Genomic DNA, 18,968 nt, shown 5'->3' with positions numbered 1-18,968 from the left:
TCTCAAAAAGCTAAATAATAAAAATAAAATAAAAATAATACAGTAGCTATGGACAAGAACACTCACATTTTAATAACAGGTAAGTCTATTGAAGCATTCCAAAACAATTTGTTATAGAAGTTCTAAACTGAATGATATCATTTAACATGGAAAGAAAACATTTGCTAAAGGTTACATGTATGTATTTAACAGAAAAATGAAAGGGTTGAAAGGTGTAATCCTCATCTCCCTGCACCCTTCTCAAAGCTGCTTTTGCTAAAGAAACAGAAATCCATCTGTAAGTATGTACTTGCCACAATATGTAATGAGGTCTTAAAGCCGATTATAAATCTTTTCAATATGCTCAGCTGACTCTGATCCATTAACCAAAACTAAAGCACATGTTAGGTGTTAAAATCACACTAAGGAAGTACCATAGACAATGAAGGGAAAGCGGAAAATGTACCAAAAAATGTCTATGTAACCTCACAGAGTACGGTGCATATACAGAGAAGGGATTCTGTGTTGTTGATGGCTCCATGAAGATCATTGCCACCAGTACCCAAAATCAGATTCTGGGTGGACCTGACATCGTTACTATTGGTGCTCGTTGTATGCCCTTTTCTGTATTTTTAGGAGGCGGTGCAACTAATTTTATTTGCTTAATCTGTTCACAGATTGAGATCAAATGCCACATGAAATGCATTTATCTTATTTTGAGCATTACCACACCACACAAGTACAAAAGCAGGAACCAGTATGCTTGCAAGGAAGCTAATTCATTTCTTAAAATAAAGTCATACGCCCATCATTATGGGCTTTTTGCCCCCTCTGGTGGAGTGCCTGCACTCTCAGCTTCAACAAGAACAAAATGATGACAATTTAAATAGATCTGCATAATGTGAACATACCTTTCATGTCATACAAACACACCCCAAAAAACCTTTACAGCCTCTTCATTTGTTTCCAGGAGCAATTCAAAATACTGTCTTTGCATTTAAATGTCTTTGGGTTACAGCAATCAAAAGGCTGCTTTTTCATACCTGACCCTGCTAATCAACTAAAAGCTGTATCAGAGGTCTTTCTTGGGCACATCTGGTGAAACACTAGATAGGAACACTACAAATAAATAATACAGAAACAGCATGGCAGAGAGAAATGCAACTATTTCCCGTTACTGCATCAGTAAGCTGGGAAAAGCTTAATGCCACAGCAGCCATGCTGGAAAATATATCTGGCGACCCTATTTGATATGCTATTGTCCTCTCTGCATGATATGAAAATAAATTGCACGAGAGCAAGCCAATCATGAGCTTGTTTCTGATCTTTCTTTAACAGTGAATCATTCTGTTTGAATCTTCGGTACTGTAGAAAATGCAGTGTCTGAAAATGTCAAAGCAATGCTGAAGCTTTTAAATAAATGGCATTAAAAAAAACGCTCCCAAGGGAAACGGCAAAGGGAACCATTCTTGGCTGAATTCCATCCCTTCAGATTGATAGTGGTTATTTTCCTAAAAGATGTAGCTTTCCAAGTCCCGTTAAAAATGTTTAGCATTGCACTAACAGCAGAGAAGAAAAATATCAAATGAAGAAAAAAAATCAATAAAAAGGTCTGTCCTACAAATGTCAGATATAATCACAATTGTTATCCTAATCTAAATTCTGAGAAAGTAGAAAAATCAATAAATAGAGTGTTAAAAAGAAAAATCTATTCCTTAGACACAAATATTTAACTATTTAAAATGGGATAATATAAGCCACTCCTCCCCTCCAGCTTCATATACAAACTGAACAAATGTCAACATTGACAGTGTCTTTTAGAAATGTTGGTCATAAAATAGCTACAATGTTCTAGAGTTTCCCATTTTAAAAGTTCCATCAACCATCCCCTATTCATTGCAAGATTTGCCTGATAAAATAGTTCTATTTTCATCAAAAGGTTTTCTTCAGTTAATTTCCTCTTTTAAACTTAGCGATAAATGGCAATATACATTATATGATCTCTGTCAAAAGACATTTTACTGACTTCCACCTGACATTACACTGAATGTCCAGGAAAACATTAATGCACACTTTAACCTTTCTCCTTCAAGGAGTAATTCCCAGAAGAATGTCAGACTTTTCATAAATTCTGCATAGCTTCTGAGCAAAATAAATGAACAAGACCCTGGGATGGGATCTTCCTCTTCCAGCATCATACAGAACACAAACTGCTAGCAACCTAGCAGGCAGAGTGCATTGCATAATCGTAGCTCCTTATTTAACATCATTGCCTATGCTTATATCAGGGAAACCAACTGGTACAAAATGTAATTTACCTGGGAAATTTTGCAAAAAAATTGTGCAAGGAGAATGTGAGAAAAGAACAGCTGGACCAGACCAATTGCCTATCTAACACAGCATTCCACTTCCTACAGCACCCACCCAAACAGAAAAGTTTCTGATATTAACCTAAGGAGAAAAGAACTAATTCTGTAATACAATGATATACAGGCAGAATTAATGCTGAGGGTAGGGAAAGCATAATTTTCATCATCATTAGTATCGTCATCATGGGAATTATGATATTGATGGGTATTATTTCTCCATATTAAAAAGCTATGAGAACTTTAAATAAATGGAAAAAAAAATATCCCATCATATTTAACATTATTCAGCACCTCCTCTCACAACCGTTGCAGTTGGCTATGGTGAAGGAAAAGCACTCTGCAAATATTTCAGGATGATTTTCTTCCCCAACCAATTTAGTACGTCTGTTAGAAAGAAACAATCCTAACCTATGAAAGGCAGTAAAGCATGCTATTTCCAGAGTCCTCATATGATATCTGAAATGAAACGTGCCAGGCACCTCAAAGACTTTGGGGGTCTCAGTCCAGTGTAAATTCCCACTGGCACAGTTGGGCCAGAATATTATGTAAAGGCATGTGCAACAAAAAGCAACAAAAAGTATGGATACTACTCTTGTGCTAATTAATGGCATAACGAGCCTTGCAGTACAGTAGTAACACTGCTGGATACAGGGCACTGTTCCTTAAAAACAGACCTTGGGTGTGCTTTCTTGGACTGACTTTCTTGGACTAACCCTTGGGCTAATTCTGAAAATGTGCAATGCTAGTACAATGTGCCTTTTGCTAGCACCATAATGTTGCTGGACACAGGCATGGTAGAACAGAATGCCATTATCTCATAGCAAAGAACAACCAACCTGTAGACCAATCACAGTAGAATAAGAAGTCTCTGAGGAAGTGCTGCTAGAACAGATGTTCAGAACATCCCATTTTTCCATGTCACAAAGTTGAAAGTGACATTTGATTATGGGTCTAGCATCTAAATAAGTTGGCATACACTGAAGGACAAGTGTCTAAAGAATTCAACGTGCACTGCATGTAACAAAAGATTCAGGGCCTAGACCCGCAGAAAACAAATCTGAATAAAAAGATATCCATGAGTACCAATGGACAATCAAGTCTTTTTCAGGTTTCACTCACCTAGTTCAACATGCAAACCCTTCCCTCTCCATCACCACTTTCCTTAGAAGGAAAGCAACCCCTCTGAAGAGGAATCTCCTGGTAAATAGCTTAGGCCTAAGGCCTTATGGGGCCAGGCCTAACCATTCATTCATCCATCCATCCATCCATCCATCCATCCATCCATCCATCCATCCATCCATCCATCCATCCATCCATCCATCCATCCATCCATTCATTCATTCATTCATATACTACCCCACTTAGTGGAAAACAATGACTCTGTTATGTTATAACACCATATCATAAAACCCCTATCCCTGTCACTTCCTCCACCCCTCCAAATAATAATAAATGAAACAAACCAGAAAACTAATACAGTACAGTACAAACAAGTGAATAAATAAACTAAGACAGGACTAAGTAATGGTGAACCCCAACAATAAACATGGCACATGGGCTGTAAACAAAAACTAACTGAAGGGGAGAACAGCTTTAAAGGCTTCCTTGAAAAGTTCCATTTTGAGCAGTTTTTTAAAAAAGCTTTGTAGGGAGAAGGCCAGCCAGATCTCTAAATGGAGGCCATTCCAAAGTGCTGAGGCCACCACCAAGAAGGCCTGACTCCAAGATGGAGACTCCCTTGCCACTCTTGATGTGGCCACCCGCAACAGTGACACCTGCGAGGATCAGGTAAAACGAGCAGCAGTTCTATGGGAGAAAGGCTTCAACATGTAACAAAGTCCCAAACTGTTAAGGGCCTTATACATTAGAACTGACACCTTGAACCTGGCCTGGGAAGAGACAGGCAACCAATGTAAGTGAATCAGGACTGGGAATGTATGGTTAAATTCTCTTATTCCAGTAACCAGCCTGGCCGCTGCATTCTGTACCTGCTGCAATCTCTGGGTCAGCTTCAAAGAAAGCCCCACACAGAGAGCATGACAGTAGTCAATCCTTAAGACTTCCAGCACATAGACCAATGTTGCCACGGACCTCCCATCCAGGAAGGGACATAACTGAGCAATCTGCCAGATCTGACATAAGGCAGACCTAGCTACAACTGATATTTGATGTTCCATAGAAAGGGATGAGTCTAGGATCATTCCCAAGTTGCGCTCTTGGTCCCTGAGGTGGAGGGAAACACCATCCAACCTAGGGATAGTTCCACCCAACTGGTCAGAAGGATCCCCTCTCCCAAAAGTCACAATCTTGTCTGAGTTCAGTTTAATCCTGTTAAGTCTTTGTCCACCAAAAACTTGTAGCCAGGTAGTGCTCAAGGACCTGGATGGGATCCACTGCAGAAGATGTGAAGGATGCATGTTATCAGCATACTGATGGCAACACACCCCAAAACAATGCCCTTGATACAATGCATTTCATACAGTTTTCATAGCCTCCAAGACCTGCAGTTCTGAAAAAGGAACTCCCCTCCCATTTGAAATCAATGGCATCAGGTAGTTTCCAAAAACTTCCGCCCACACCCAGAAACTCTAAATTACAGACAAACAGGGATCTTTCTAGTGTGGCAGGGAAGCAAACTAGTGGCAGAGGGAAATTGGAACAATGAAGATGAATAGGTGAAGTTGGCTTGGGAAGCTTCCAAGTTTCCTGGCAGGAGTATAACAATTTCCTCATGGTTTCCTTCTAGCATCCAGTACTTGGAAATAAAAAGAAAATGTGTGTTAAGTCATCATCCTTGGTTGTGGTTGTGTCAGCAGTTGTTGTGTGACTGTATAAGTTTGTATAGTTGTGGGATCAGTGTTTGTATACATGTAAGAAAGATAAGACAATGTAATCTGTTATAAAAATATTTTATATGCTAATCTGTGATTGTACATTTCATAATGCAATACAGACCTCAATCTAATTGCTAGTCCCAAATAGAGCAAACCCACTGCCTCAATGTGATTTACATAAATCACCTCTGAGCAGTTGATTTCATGGATTTAGTTTGGTTAGGCTTTCCAATCTGATAAGGTCAAATTCTGCGGCTTGCCACATTTTCCTTGAGTTACCTGCTCTGGACATATACAGTGGGGTCTCGACTTACAAACTTAATCCGTATTGGAAGGCAGTTTGTAAGTCGAAAAGTTTGTAAGTCGAATCAGCATTTCCCATAGGAATGCACTGAAAACCAATTAATCTGTTCCGGCTGTTTTTGGTTCTTAGGTTGAGGGGCATTTCCCATAGGAACTAAGGCAAAGCCGGTTAATCCGTTCCTACCACTAGGGGCAGAATTTCTTTCTTTCCTTCCTTTTAACCTAAGATGACTTAGGTTAAAAAAAAGGAAAGAAATGAGGGAGAGAAGGAGGGAACAGACACCTTTTCAACAGAACACCCTGAAAAGCACATTTTCAGCCAAGACAAGTACCTTCTGGAAAAAACCAAGCACCTTTCAGACAACAGATCACCTTGAAAAGCACCTTTTAAATCAAGACAAGCCAATACAAGCACCTTTTGGGGAAAGGGGGGGCAGCAAAGGAGGGAGGGAACACCTTTTAAAAATCCAAAAATCCAAAATTAAAAAAGCGCCAAAAAATAAAAATACAGTCCGTACCGCACTGTACCAGGCAATACCAGCAGTACCAGGCAGTATGAAGACTGTCTCCAAATCCACTCTCAAAACACTGGGAAGAGCGAGGAAGCAAATAAGCACCCTCTTCACTGGCCAACGGTTAACTGAAAGTTCAAACTTCATGCTTTCCCCACCTCAAACACGTTTTTTTTGGTTTGTAACTCGAATCTAAGTTTGCAAGTCGAGTCAATATTTTTCTATCAGAGTGGTTTGTAAGTCGAAATGTTTGTAACTCGAGCCGTTTGTAAGTCGAGGGTTGACTGTATTTTCCTGCTCTCTGATTCTGACACTATTGTAGCCTGCATTGACCTGATATCAAAGTGTGGATGGCAGTGGTTGATGAAAGGGGCCTGTTTTCTCATGAAAAAACTTTGGTCTTGGTCTCCTGACATGACATCCTCCTTCCCTGTGAGGGACTCAGCAGAATGTGGACTTCCAGTACCTCACTGTGGGAAGACATCAACAGCTGTTGGATTGAACCAGAGCTTATTTGCATCCCAACAGCAGGTCACAAGCCACATCATAGGGCATCTTAACAACAACCAATAAAACGTGGCCATTTAGTGAAGATGTGGGCCAATGATGGTCTCCTGGACTGTCACTTTTAGTTCCTTTCACGACTGCCTATGCCAGCTGGAACAGCATGCATCTGGAGAGCCACACTTTTAGCTCCCTGATTTACAGAACAGAGGCTGGAATTTGAATTCCCAACCTGAAATTTGAATGCCTGCACATTCTTTAGCTGCAGTTTTCTTCCCTTGGCCCAATCCTTTTCTATTGAGGCTCATGCTAATCCCCATGCCGCTATACTCCTTAAACCAATAAAAGATTAGAGTGACATTTCAGAAAGGGCATCACATTAAGCAGCAGCTTTCACCATCTCAACAGATCACACAGTGCAAAACACAGTCAGCGAACAGCCCATTAATCTTATGGTAATGAGGTGTCATTCCAAATGGAGACCTCCTCCTTGATCAATATGAAGGGCACAGAAATAACGAGGACACTGATGCTCAGCGCTGCGGGTAACTTTGCCAGGAAGGAGAGGACCCATAAAATCCTGTGATATTAGAAACCCCTTGTCACCAGCACATTCTGCTATCAACAATAGGGAGCAGGCACCAGCTCTGATCTGTCACCCCCATGTGTTGTCCACAACTAATCAGCCTTCCCCTATGTTCTAATTAGTGGCGTAAAACTGCTGCAACAACTCTGCCTTTGCTATAACATGGAATCAATTAGGATTAGCTGCAAAATAAAGAGTCTGTTTTCATGGCTATCCCACCAGGCTGTAATCACTGGTGAAAGTAACCAACAAACCCCCTTATGATGGGTAGACAGACGAGCTAAGACCTAATGATTGACCTTTCTGTTCCAGTAAAGAGCTGGCTGAAGCCAGCGTGCCGCCTAATTAGTCAATACACCACCGGCCTGGAAAAAAACTGCTGAATGAGTTTGCTTCCACTCTGCTGCACAGACCACAGCCTTCTAAAAGGAACAGACAGCAGCTCCAAACTGAGTTAATTACCCACCCTGCCTTGTTTCCGTTGTATTTTTTGAAAATCACATGAAGAAAGCAGTTTCCTGTTTCTCCATATATAAAATTCAACTTTTAAAAGTTTATGGTGTTAGGGCAATAGGATCGCTTTTAAAGAGAAGATACAATCTCAGCTTCCTCTGGGGCAACAGAAATAACCCATGACTACAGACAGGATATGTGATGAGAAACAGCAGCTAACAAAAATGGACTTTTTATTACAGGCAGTGTGATTAGAGTCTTATGTTATGATTCAGAAACTTGGGTTCAAAATCCCTATGCAGCCATGGAGCTCACTGGGTGACCCTGGGCAAATCACATCCTCTCAGCCTGATCTACCTCATGGAGCTGTTGTGCAGAAGAAGGAAAGAAGAGAGTCAAGAATACTGCCTTTATATCGTTGGTAGGATATAAGTGTAACATGTCATCATAATATTTCCAAACAAGAATTTTTGTTATGAAAACACACTGTCTTATTCACAGAAGTTCAACTTGTGACCCTCCTGTGTTTTCTCACGGGCTTCTGTTAGCCAGCTTTGTATTTTTTAATCACACACAATTATTTGAGGTTGAAAAGAGAATGTCTTTTGACAAATAGAAACACACGTGGTTTGTTTGAGACCCCCCCCCCCTTATAGCTGCTGCAAGTATATATTCTTCCCACATTGATTGTGTTAATTTTAAACAACAAACATGAATTGGCTTGAATTTTAACTGTTGACCTGGATTGTATTATGTTGCTATTTTTATGAAATACAACATGTAAAAATGGCTAATCCAGAAAGGCTGCACAGAAATGTTTTAATAGACAAAATAAACATATTTGATACTTTATTGTTCTTCTTTCCAAGAATGCAGATTTCAAAGGTGTTGATATGCTATATAATTCCACAAGTGGGCTGCAGTCCACAAAGGTAAAGGTAAAGGTTCCCCTTGACATTTTTAGTCCAGTCCTGTCCAACTCTAGTTGGTTCTAATGAATATACCACTCTCACGTTAGAGGTGAAATATGCACTCATGGCAAAGGGTAATGTGTAAATAATCTGCTCTTAGGGTTTGATCAGATAGTGTTAAAGGATCATGTCTGATCGAGATGGAAAGTGTTGCTTCGCTTGGAAAGATCTACCTCAAAGCAACACTTCCAGCTCAGCTCCAGCAGCCCTGCTGCTAGACCAAAAAGGTCCAACATGGCAGGGCTGGGCGGGGTCGCAATCTCTTGTATATCCTCTGATCACAGGAAAATAGCTTGTAACAGACTGCCACAAATGGTCCAATACATGAGCTACTGTATTTCTCCATCTGATCACAGCCTCAGTAGCTGGAAATGGACCTCGATAAATGGTTTCGTTTGGTGTTTTCCAATTCACATTTTGTGGGTGTGGCTTGTTTTCACTTCTGAAAACTCATCTATTACTATTTGTCCTGCAAGCAGCTTTTGACAATATACCTGTGTTCTTTGTGTATAGAAGTAATAATGTTTGATCTGTGGAGGATGCCAGGGATTTTATTCCTTATTTATCAATTGCCTTTCTGCCCCAAAGGTAAATGGCTACATCTTGTATTAAAACACTAAAACAGCCTCTTGAGACATAATTTGAACCAAAAGAAGAGTAACAGAAAAAAAAGACTATAAAAATACTGAATTTTGTCTTTTTCATAAACTGAATATTTTAGAAAAGCAACAGTTTCTTTTTGAATTTTTCCCCATCTGCATCTTTTTCCAGATAAGATAAAACATAATCAGAAACAACAACAACAAAATTAGACAAACACTTGTCAGTGATATAGGTTTTTAAGCAATAAATAACATGAAACAATCTGGTTTCACTTACTAAAGGACCTCCCCCCCCTTTTAGCCAGTTGACTTACCTGTATATAGTTGTGGGAGGAGAATTCAGTGTGTCATAGATAAGCCTCACATGACCTTGGTATAATTCTAAAGCCAGAGGATCATTATCCCCTTTGTATAATAAGATGCCGTTGTCTTTATCTGTTGCTACCTTTGAATGTCAACAAAAAGATCAATGATGATACAGAAGCAAAGTAAAGGTGTATACACAATAATTTCTGGATCCCTATAATAACTATTATTTCATGTGTAGTGCAAAATGAGTGGATGTTATGGCATTTGTTTCAATGTCATTGCAACTGACACTTTAGTGAAAAACTTCCAGCTCATTCATTGGTTTATTTGTGCTGTTTTATCAAGAGCACTAGAGAGAATTTCAACAGGTGGATCTCTCTGTGCAATGGACATTAGGATCCAAATCACAGCTATATGGACATTTGCTAGCATGAATGCTCCTAATGGCAAATAAACAGAATACTCAGTGCTTTGCATAACTAGAAAAACATCTACATGGAGAGCCATTGCTCATGTCAGTTTCAAAGAGGGAAGTCTGTGAACATATGGAGCCTGAAATGTACATCAGAAGTGATTTAATGCATCTAAGGATTGAGCTAAAAATCTTGAGTTTGCTTGTTTTTATAATTTACAGCCAACCTTCTTGATTACAATGCATCCAGAGCAGCTAACTGATCTCTTTCAGTTTTTCTGCTGAAGACCTGTTTTATGTTTACATCATATTTTCCTTCTTCTATAGTTCAACATAGCTTAGAAACAAAACTGCTACATGTAACACAATAAGTTCTATAAACGTCAAGTGTAGATTACTTATAAAAATAGAATTTATCAAATGAAGGCAATAGAATGAGCAAGTTGTAAAAAAAGAAAAATCTGGTACCAACATGAACAAAAAAGGGTTGCTTTGGAGAGAACTGGCAAAGTGTGACCACACAGCTGTTTTTTCCTCCATATTAAAATGTTTAAAGAAGGGTTTTAAAAGCCTGAATAACATAACATGCAGATTAGAAAAGTCACTTTTCTGGATGAAAGCTGGTGGGTGGTGGTATATATGAGTTACAGTCCAAATTATGGATATGCCATATGGGGTTTTTAACCCCATAATTCTCCATCTTGGAAGTCGCCCTAACAGACTACTTGTGAATCACCTTGGAGAAAGGCCTAATCGGGAAGGCTTTGTGGCCTAGTTCCACCCAGGCTTACCTGTTCAGAAATGAAGCTCCCAGCTAGCATTGGGGTAACTTCCTTTCTGAACAGGAAGTTCAGGATAGAGCTAGGCCTAGTTAGGCCACAAAGCCTCCCAGTTCAGGCCCTTCTCCCAGGTGAGCCAAGATTTGATGTCTGCCAGGTGGAACTCTCAGGATGGAGACTTACTGGATTCATAGCCCAAAACATCAAAATAGCACATTTCTAGTGCAACTGCTTTCCTCCCAAACTCTGGTAATACTAATGTTACTAATTTGTTACTTAGGAAGCATATCTTTATTACTCCTAGGGGGTCTCATGGACAGCAGTAGCATTGGAAGAAGGCCTATTCATTGCTTCCATTTACACGGTAAAGGTAATCCAACAGACTCTATGTTTTGATTAACCAAGTTCCACACAAATTTTCAAGGACATCCATTATAGCTTTAAGTAAAAGCCTTGTAATGTTTCAGATAATTACATATACACCCCATATGTAGAGTCCAAAGTTATGAAGTAGCTACCAAAAACAAATGTTCGTTCCAATTATTTCTGCAGTCTGCCAGAGTGATCTTTAAATTACAAGGAAAATGGCAATATTTAAAAACCAAATATTCACATTTAAATTTTAAAAATATCAAATGAAGAACTCCCAGGTTGCTAAATGGAAGTTACTTTTTATTTTATTTATCAGTTCTTTTCATTAACAAGCACTCCTTAACCATATTTGAAAAGATGCTTAGTTTCAATTAATTCTTTACTTGAGTGGCAATTAACTACCAGATGGATAAGCAATATTTTAACTGCAAAATAAGCTTTTAGAACACCATCTGTGTGAAATCCATGTAGTAAACAAGTCTGGATGTCATGTTATGATCCAAAATATACTTTTGTCCTGAATGTGTTTTCCGAACCAAGCCCCAAATGTGGCTTGTGCAACTGAATGTGCCTGAGCCACAACTCATGAACATATTTTGTTTCTTTGTGTAGGCAGACCAGTGAGAATGAAGCCAGGGTGGTGTGTGTGTGTGTGTATGTGTGTGTGCATGTGCGCACGCGCATGGGTATGTGTGCTAAAAGTATAAAATATCAATTTGCTTCTCTATTTTTTGGCTTTTTGCATACTGAGTGAGGTAAAGAGTCATGGATACCCATTAGAATTGGGGACAAATAAAAAAACAAACCGTGATATTCATGAGAATTCACTCATTTGTAGAATATCCGTACCTTTGTATTTGTCAATTCCAGGGACCTCAACTAATACGAAGGGATGTATATTTAGCCATTTTTACTTGTACCCCACCCCTTCAAAGATTGCTGCCTTGTCGTGGTGAAGGGGCTTGAGTAATTCAGAGAAGCTATGGGCTATGCTGTGCCGAGACACCCAAGATGGATAGGTCACAGTGGAGAGTTCTGACTAAACACCAACCACCTGGAGCAGGAACTGGCAAGCCACTCCAGTATCTTTGCCAAGAAAACTCCATGGACAGAAACAAAAGGCTAAAATATGAAGCCGGAAGATGAGCCCCTCAGGTTGGAAGGTGTCCAACATGCCACTGAGGAAGAGCGGAGGACAAGTACAAGTAGCTCCAGAGCTAAGGAAGTGTTTGGGCCAAAGCTGAAAGGACGTTCAGCTGCGGATGTGCCTGGAAGTGAAAGGAAAGTCTGATGCTGCAAAGAAAAATACTGCATGAAAACCTGGAATGTAAGATCTATGAACCTTGGTAAACTGGATGTGGTCAAACAGGAGATGGCAAGAATAAACATCGACATCCTGGGCATCAGTGAAATTAAGTGGATGGAATGGGCAAATTCAGACGATTATCATATCTACTATTGTGGGCAAGAATCCCACAGAAGAAAATGAGTAGCCCTCATTGTCAACAAAAAAGTGGGAAAAGCTGTACTGGGATATAATCTCAAAAAGGATAGAATGATTTCAATACGAATCCAAAGCAGAACTTTCAACATCACAGTAATCCAAGTTTATGCACCAACCACCGACGCTGAAGAGACTGAAATTGCCCAATTCTATGAAGACTTACAACACCTTCTAGAACTGACACCAAAGAAAGATGTTCTTCTCATTATAGGAGATTGGAATACTAAAGTAGGGAGTCAAGAGATAAAAGGAACAACAGGTAAGTTTGGCCTTGGAGTTCAAAATGAAGCAGGGCAAAAGCTAATAGAGTTTTGTCAAGAGAACAAGCTGGTCATCACAAACACCCTTTTCCAACAACACAAGAGGCGACTCTGCACATGGACATAACCAGATGGGCAATACCAAAATCAGATTGAGTATACTCTCTGCAGCCAAAGATGGAGAAGCTCTATACAGTCAGCAAAAGCAAGATCTGGAGCTGATTGTGGCTCTGATCATCACCTGCTTATAGCAAAACTCAAGCTTAAACTGAAGAAAGTAGGAAAAACCATTGGGCTATTCCAGTATAATATAAACTAAATCCCTTATGAATACACAGTAGAAGTGAAGAACAGATTTAAGGAACTAGATTTGTTAGACAGAGTGCCTGAAGAACTATGGATGGAGGCTTGTAACATTTTATAGGAGGCAGCAACAAAAACCATCCCAAAGAAAAGGAAATGCAAGAAAGCAAAGTGGCTGCCCAATGAGGCCTTACAAATAGCAGAGAAGAGAAGGGAAATGTAAGGCAGATAGGGAAAGTTACAGAAAATTGAATGCAGTCTTCCAAAGAATAGCAAGGAGAGACAAGAGGGCCTTCTTAAATGAACAGTGCAAAGAAATAAAGGAAAATAATAGAAAGGGAAAAACCAGAGATCTGTTCAAGAAAATTGAACATTTTGTGCAAAGATGGATATGATAAAGCCAAAAAAAAAAAAAGGTAGGGACTCAACAGAAGCAGAAGACATCAAGAAGAGGTGGCAAAAACATCTACTTCTGCTTCATTGACTACACAAAAACCTTTGACAGTGTGGACCACAGCAAACTATGGCAAGTTCTTAAAGAAATACGAGTGACTGACCACCTTATCTACCTCCTGAGAAATCTAGACGTGGCACAGCAACAGTTAGAACTGGATATGGAACAACTGATTGGTTCAAAACTGGGAAAGGAGTATGACAAGGCTGTTTATTGTCTCCCTGCTTATTTAACTTATATGCAGAATACATCATGCGAAAGACTGTACTGGGGGAATCCCAAGCCGGAGTTAAGATTGCTGGAAAAAGTATCAACAACCTCAGATATGCAGATGATACCACTCTGGTGGCAGAAAGGGAGGAGGAACTAAAGAACCTCTTAATGAGGGCGAAAGAGGAGAGCGCAAAAAATAGTCTGAAGCTCAACATAAAAAAAAAAACTAAGATCATGGCCACTGGTCCCATCACCTCTTGGCAAATAGAAGGGGAAGATATGCAGGCGGTGACGGATTTTATCTTCTTGGCTTCCATGATCACTGCAGATGGTAACAGCAGCCACTAAATTGAAAGACGCCTGCTTCTTGGGAGGAAAGCGATAACAAACCTAGACAGCATCTTAAATTGCAGAGACATCATCTTGCTGAGAAAGTTCCGCAAAGTCAAAGCTATGGTTTTTCCTTTAGCGATGTATGGAACTGAGAACTGCACCATAAAGAAAGCTGATCGCTGAAGGATTGATGCTTTTGAATTGTGGTGCTGGAGGAGACTCTAGAGAGTCCCCTGAACTGCAAGGAGAACACACCTTTCCATTCTAAATGAAATCAACCCTGAGTGCTCACTGGAAGGGCAGATCCTGAAGCTGAAGCTCCAATACTTTGGCCGTCTCATGAGAAGAGAAGACTCCATGGAAAGGACCTTGATGTTGGGAAAAAGTTGTGTGGCAAGAAGAGAAGGGGATGACAGAGGATGAGATGGTTAGACAGTGTCGTCGAAGCTACCAATATGAATTTGACCCAACTCTGGGAGGCAGTGGAAGACAGGAGGGCCTGGTGTGCTCTGGTCCATGGTGTCATGAAGAATCGGACATGACTTAATGACTAAACAACAACGACATTTGTCCCGCATAGCCAGAGAGGGAAGATTAACTTCCATCTCTCCCTATGGCTTTCCCAGAGGGCAGAATTGATCAGCAGGCCCACAGGCAAAGAGGGAAGGGCTAGGCTAGCCTAGCCCCTCACCTCCAGAGGTGAGCTCCCTGCCCCAAAGCCTGCTTCCCTGGCCCCTTCCTATTGTGCTTGATACCCTAAGAGGAGCTGCAGCTGCCCTTTGCAAAGATGGCATCAGTGGCTTCCCTTAGGGCATCAGAGACAGCTCTAAGGGAAACTGGGTCACATATTTGCAGAGGGCAGCTGCAGCTTTTCTTAGAGCCCCAAGGAGAACCATAGCAACCCTTTGCAAAGATGGCAGTGGCGGCTTCCCTTAGGGCACTTAAGAGAATCCAGACTGCCCTTTCCCTTAGATCTGGCTCCGATGACCTAAGGGAAGCTGCTGACACCATTTTGCAAAGCTGCTCTTTGCAAAGATGGCAGCCTAGTTTCCCTTAGGGCATCATATCCAGCCCTAAGGGAAGCCACAGCAACCATCTTTACAAAGATTGTGGCAGCTGCATCTGCAGAGGCTGCAACAACATAGGTGGTGGGAGCAGCCCAAGGTAAGGAGGTGACGGGGCAGTGGGAAGATGAAAGGCTGTGGGGGAAGGGGGCTTAGCTTTTTTTTTTAAAAAAAAAGACAGTAACGGGCTAATGAACTGATTCATGGTTCATTGGTTTATAGGGAAAATTTATGGTTTCTCAAACTTGACAAACCACGAACTAAGACAAACTGTCTTTTTGGCAGTTTGTCGCTGTCTTTAATCCTCATTCCCTGATCTATAACTTACATCAACAATCTGTAAATGAAGGCAGATTAATTTAGCTGCTGAAGGGTTTCAGGTGCTCTTTTTTGTAATGGTCAGAATGACGATTTCTCACTCCAGGCTGATATTCTGCTAGGGCTTCCTGGTAGTGGATGTCTTAGTTTTGCGTTAGTTCTTACAATAATTTCTGGCACAGTTCTTAGAAGACCAGTGAAAGATATCTGCAGCGGAATGGGGTTGACTGAAAGCTTGTAATCATAACTGCATGACTTACTTGAAGGGAGATGTTTGCTTGAGGGCGAATTTTGGCTGGCGGCAGCTCAACGTAGGAATCCTTCCCAACAAAATTGACGGTGATGAGTTTCTCACACTTCTGGCCAGCAAAACCTGCCAGGCATCGACAGACTGGCTCCTGCTGTACTACAATGCACTGTGCACCATTCTGGCATTCATAGTAGTCACAAGGGCTGGTCTGGAGCAGAACCATTGGTGGAGGATTTTCACAGAAGAGTCCACTTTGAAAAAGAACAAAAAGGAAAATATTATTCTGAATCCAGCAGCATTAGGCACACGTTTCATGCGATGAGGCTCAAATCTAATTGCATCCATCCTGGTGAAACAACATGACATACTGCAGATCAGCAGTATGTGTCCACTTCTTAAAACAATTTCAGATACAAAGCTTGCCCACACTACTTTTGGGCTGAAAAAACAAAACAAAACACCACACCAGTCTTTTAAAATAAGATTTGAATCAAAATAACTTTCCTGAATTATATGATTGCTGAGTTTCCAATTAAGACATCCATGTGGCATTTGGAAATAAGAACAAGAAATGAAACACAGCTTTTATAAAGAAATTATTCCTTTCATATAGTTCCTGTTAAAAAAACCCCAAAACTATTAGAAGCACCAGGTTTGTTTGTTTTTTTACAGAACACACATAGCGGTGTGTGGCATCCACCCTAAGTTATGCATTATAAGTTATGCATTATTCATAAGTTGTATGGTAATAGAGTTGTGAGGCGGAGCCAAAGGGGCTGCTGAAGAGGCGGAGCCGGGGGAGAGGAGTTCAGTCAGAGTCAGCGAGAGCTAGAGAGAAAAGAATAGTTTGGGGTTTTGAGGCAGAGAGTGTTTAAGGAGTGATTAGACAGTGATTAGTCAGAGTGTGACCAGTGTTAATTAATACAGAAGAGATTAAAGTAAAATGTTGAAGCTGTGTGGAACTTTAAGAATGTGTTTAAAAATTATACCTGAAACCATGTGTAATCAATAAATCTGTTTCTGTTAAAAAGTCAGTACTGGATGGACCTTAGTCTTTCATAAGAAAATTAAGTTGATAAAGAGATCAACTGGTGGCAGCATGTCATAGGGCGTGTTGAGATACCTTCGTGAGCTCTGGGTTTGGTGGAACAAGCAGGGGCCACAACGGTGAATGCCAAACGGTTGCTTAGGACAGTTTGTAAAGGAAGAGCTTTGTAAGCACACACTTCGCAGTTACCATTTCTGAGCATTTAAAAGGGTTTCAATTTCTTTTTTGTGCATTCTCTGAAAGTTTGAAAGTTATTTTCTCCCCCAGAAAACATAAGGATTCTAACAGTCGTAGCTTAAAAGTAACCGTTTTGCGCTCTGGTTTATTTCATCCATATTCCTCCATTAAAATAGAAAACCATTTTGTACTCGGATGCAAGTGTTCCTTTTCCAATCTTTTTCAGGCAACTAACCCGAAATAGGCAGGATGCTTGTTACCAAGTGATCTCTTGATTTATAAAACAAAAAAACAAAAAACAACACAGGCATGGGGAGGGGCAGAGCCAGATTCAGGAATGTGTTGGTTGAGGAAGGCACCTTTAATGAAAAGCTGCTGCCAATATTTAAGTTGGACCTGTCACACTGTGCCTTCCCATTAGTGTTATCCATCTATGAGGAATAGCAGGTTCAGGTGAAGAATTCCAGTGTGAGCAAAGAGTGATATTGTACTCCTTACCCACAGGCTTGATCTGGGTTTTGCATCTACTCACTTTTTTCTTCAAAAGCAGTTGAATAAAATGTCACTTCTCTAGCCTTTAAAACAAGGGAAAAGATATTCTCCCTGGTGTCACAACTTGTTTCAAAGCTTTACTGTGCACCATGTTACTTTGGGCTTGCTTCCTATCACTGTCAGGAACATAGACACACCGGTGGTCATTACAACCGAAGCTGTTAGTGCTTGTTCCAACATAAAAGCGAGGAAGAAAATTGTAATGCAGGATGCTGCTTTCAGACTCCAGCCTGAATGCTTCAGTTAAACTGCTATGTTTTGTACGACAGGAATGTGAGTGTGAAGAAGTAGCTCTAGACTTTTGAGTACTACTGACACTATTTTGCTTTTTCTGGTAGTCTTCCTAAGCATAACTGTTTGCCTGATTCCCCTCCCACCCCCCTAGGCAATCTGGAATAGGCCAATGATAGAGAGCTCACTGAAAATCCGACAGGCAGGCTGAGACAAGAGATGTTGTGAGGAACTACAGTGACCTTTCCACATGAGGCAACTTGATTGTTCTCACAGTAAACAGCATATTGAAACTGCATGACCATTAAGCCAGCTGTGCTCACCCAATTTTCAAACACTACTTGCCTGGCACATTAAGCAGGCAATGGGAGCACACTGAGATAGAGACAGGAGGCTGGTTTCATTTCTTTTTTTCTTCTAGAGAAATCTGATCACGTATTTGCTTGTCTGCTCCCAAATTTGTCTTTAAAACAACTTCCCCAAACCAGCCAACTGACCTATTTGCATTGCATAATGAGCCTATCATTAGCATATTCTGACCATTTGGAGTCAAGACATCTGACATCTTCTGAAATGGAAGTCACACCTTTAGAACACTGAAGATTTAAAGCGGCAGCGATGCATGATTTATTTTCAAAAACCTTCTATGCATTTGCCCATTATTCTGTTCTCTGTTGTAGCAATGTCCCTTTTAATGAATCTGGAGTAAAAATAAGCAGGTACAAATGTGTATGCAAAAATACATAGTTTAAGAAATCAAAATATGTGTGAAGAAAATCTGAACCAGCTCTCTGAATGGAAGCATCATGCCTTAAAACATGGGGGATAGGAATATCATTAATATCCCTGCTCAAAAGCAAGCCCCTGTTTCCAGTGGAACTTACTCACACACTTTCCTTCATGATTGAACAGGAATACCTAATAAACAGCCCCTGAAAGAATGATATAGGCCACATGATCCAGATGGAGGCTCAATTGAGTACTAGACAATGCAGGACCAAATGGGATGAACTTATTACTGTCAGAGAAAACTAAATGTATTAATCCCAAGCCTACAGAAAGATATATTATTGCAAAAAAGGAGACAAAAATAAACTAGCACCTCAGTGTCTTCATAATGGCTTTCCAGTATTAAAGAGATTCTGACTGTGAAATCAATACACATTTTTAAATTAACCTGCCTGTGTTTGCTGGAAGTTCGTCCTTCTCACAGGACTTCCTTCCTTCCTTCCTTCCTTCCTATCTACCTATCTACCTATCTACCTATCTACCTATC

General features: G+C 40.4%; 1 protein-coding gene across 2 annotated transcripts in view; it reads right to left on the bottom strand.

The window, feature by feature from the left end:
* Positions 1-18,968, bottom strand: part of SLIT3 (slit guidance ligand 3) — a 595,328-nt gene that overhangs the window by 18,844 nt on the left and 557,516 nt on the right. For both annotated transcript variants that reach the window (XM_020780501.3, XM_078385818.1), the window contains 2 exons: positions 15,695-15,935; positions 9,428-9,558 (listed from right to left, as the gene is read on the bottom strand). In XM_020780501.3, coding sequence (XP_020636160.3) covers positions 9,428-9,558; positions 15,695-15,935 — 372 coding nt within the window. The remainder of the gene's footprint in view (positions 1-9,427; positions 9,559-15,694; positions 15,936-18,968) is intronic.

Source organism: Pogona vitticeps, chromosome 2, assembly GCF_051106095.1.
Source record: "Pogona vitticeps strain Pit_001003342236 chromosome 2, PviZW2.1, whole genome shotgun sequence".
Lineage (NCBI taxonomy): Eukaryota > Metazoa > Chordata > Lepidosauria > Squamata > Agamidae > Pogona > Pogona vitticeps.
This window is presented reverse-complemented; position numbering and strand designations above follow the sequence as displayed.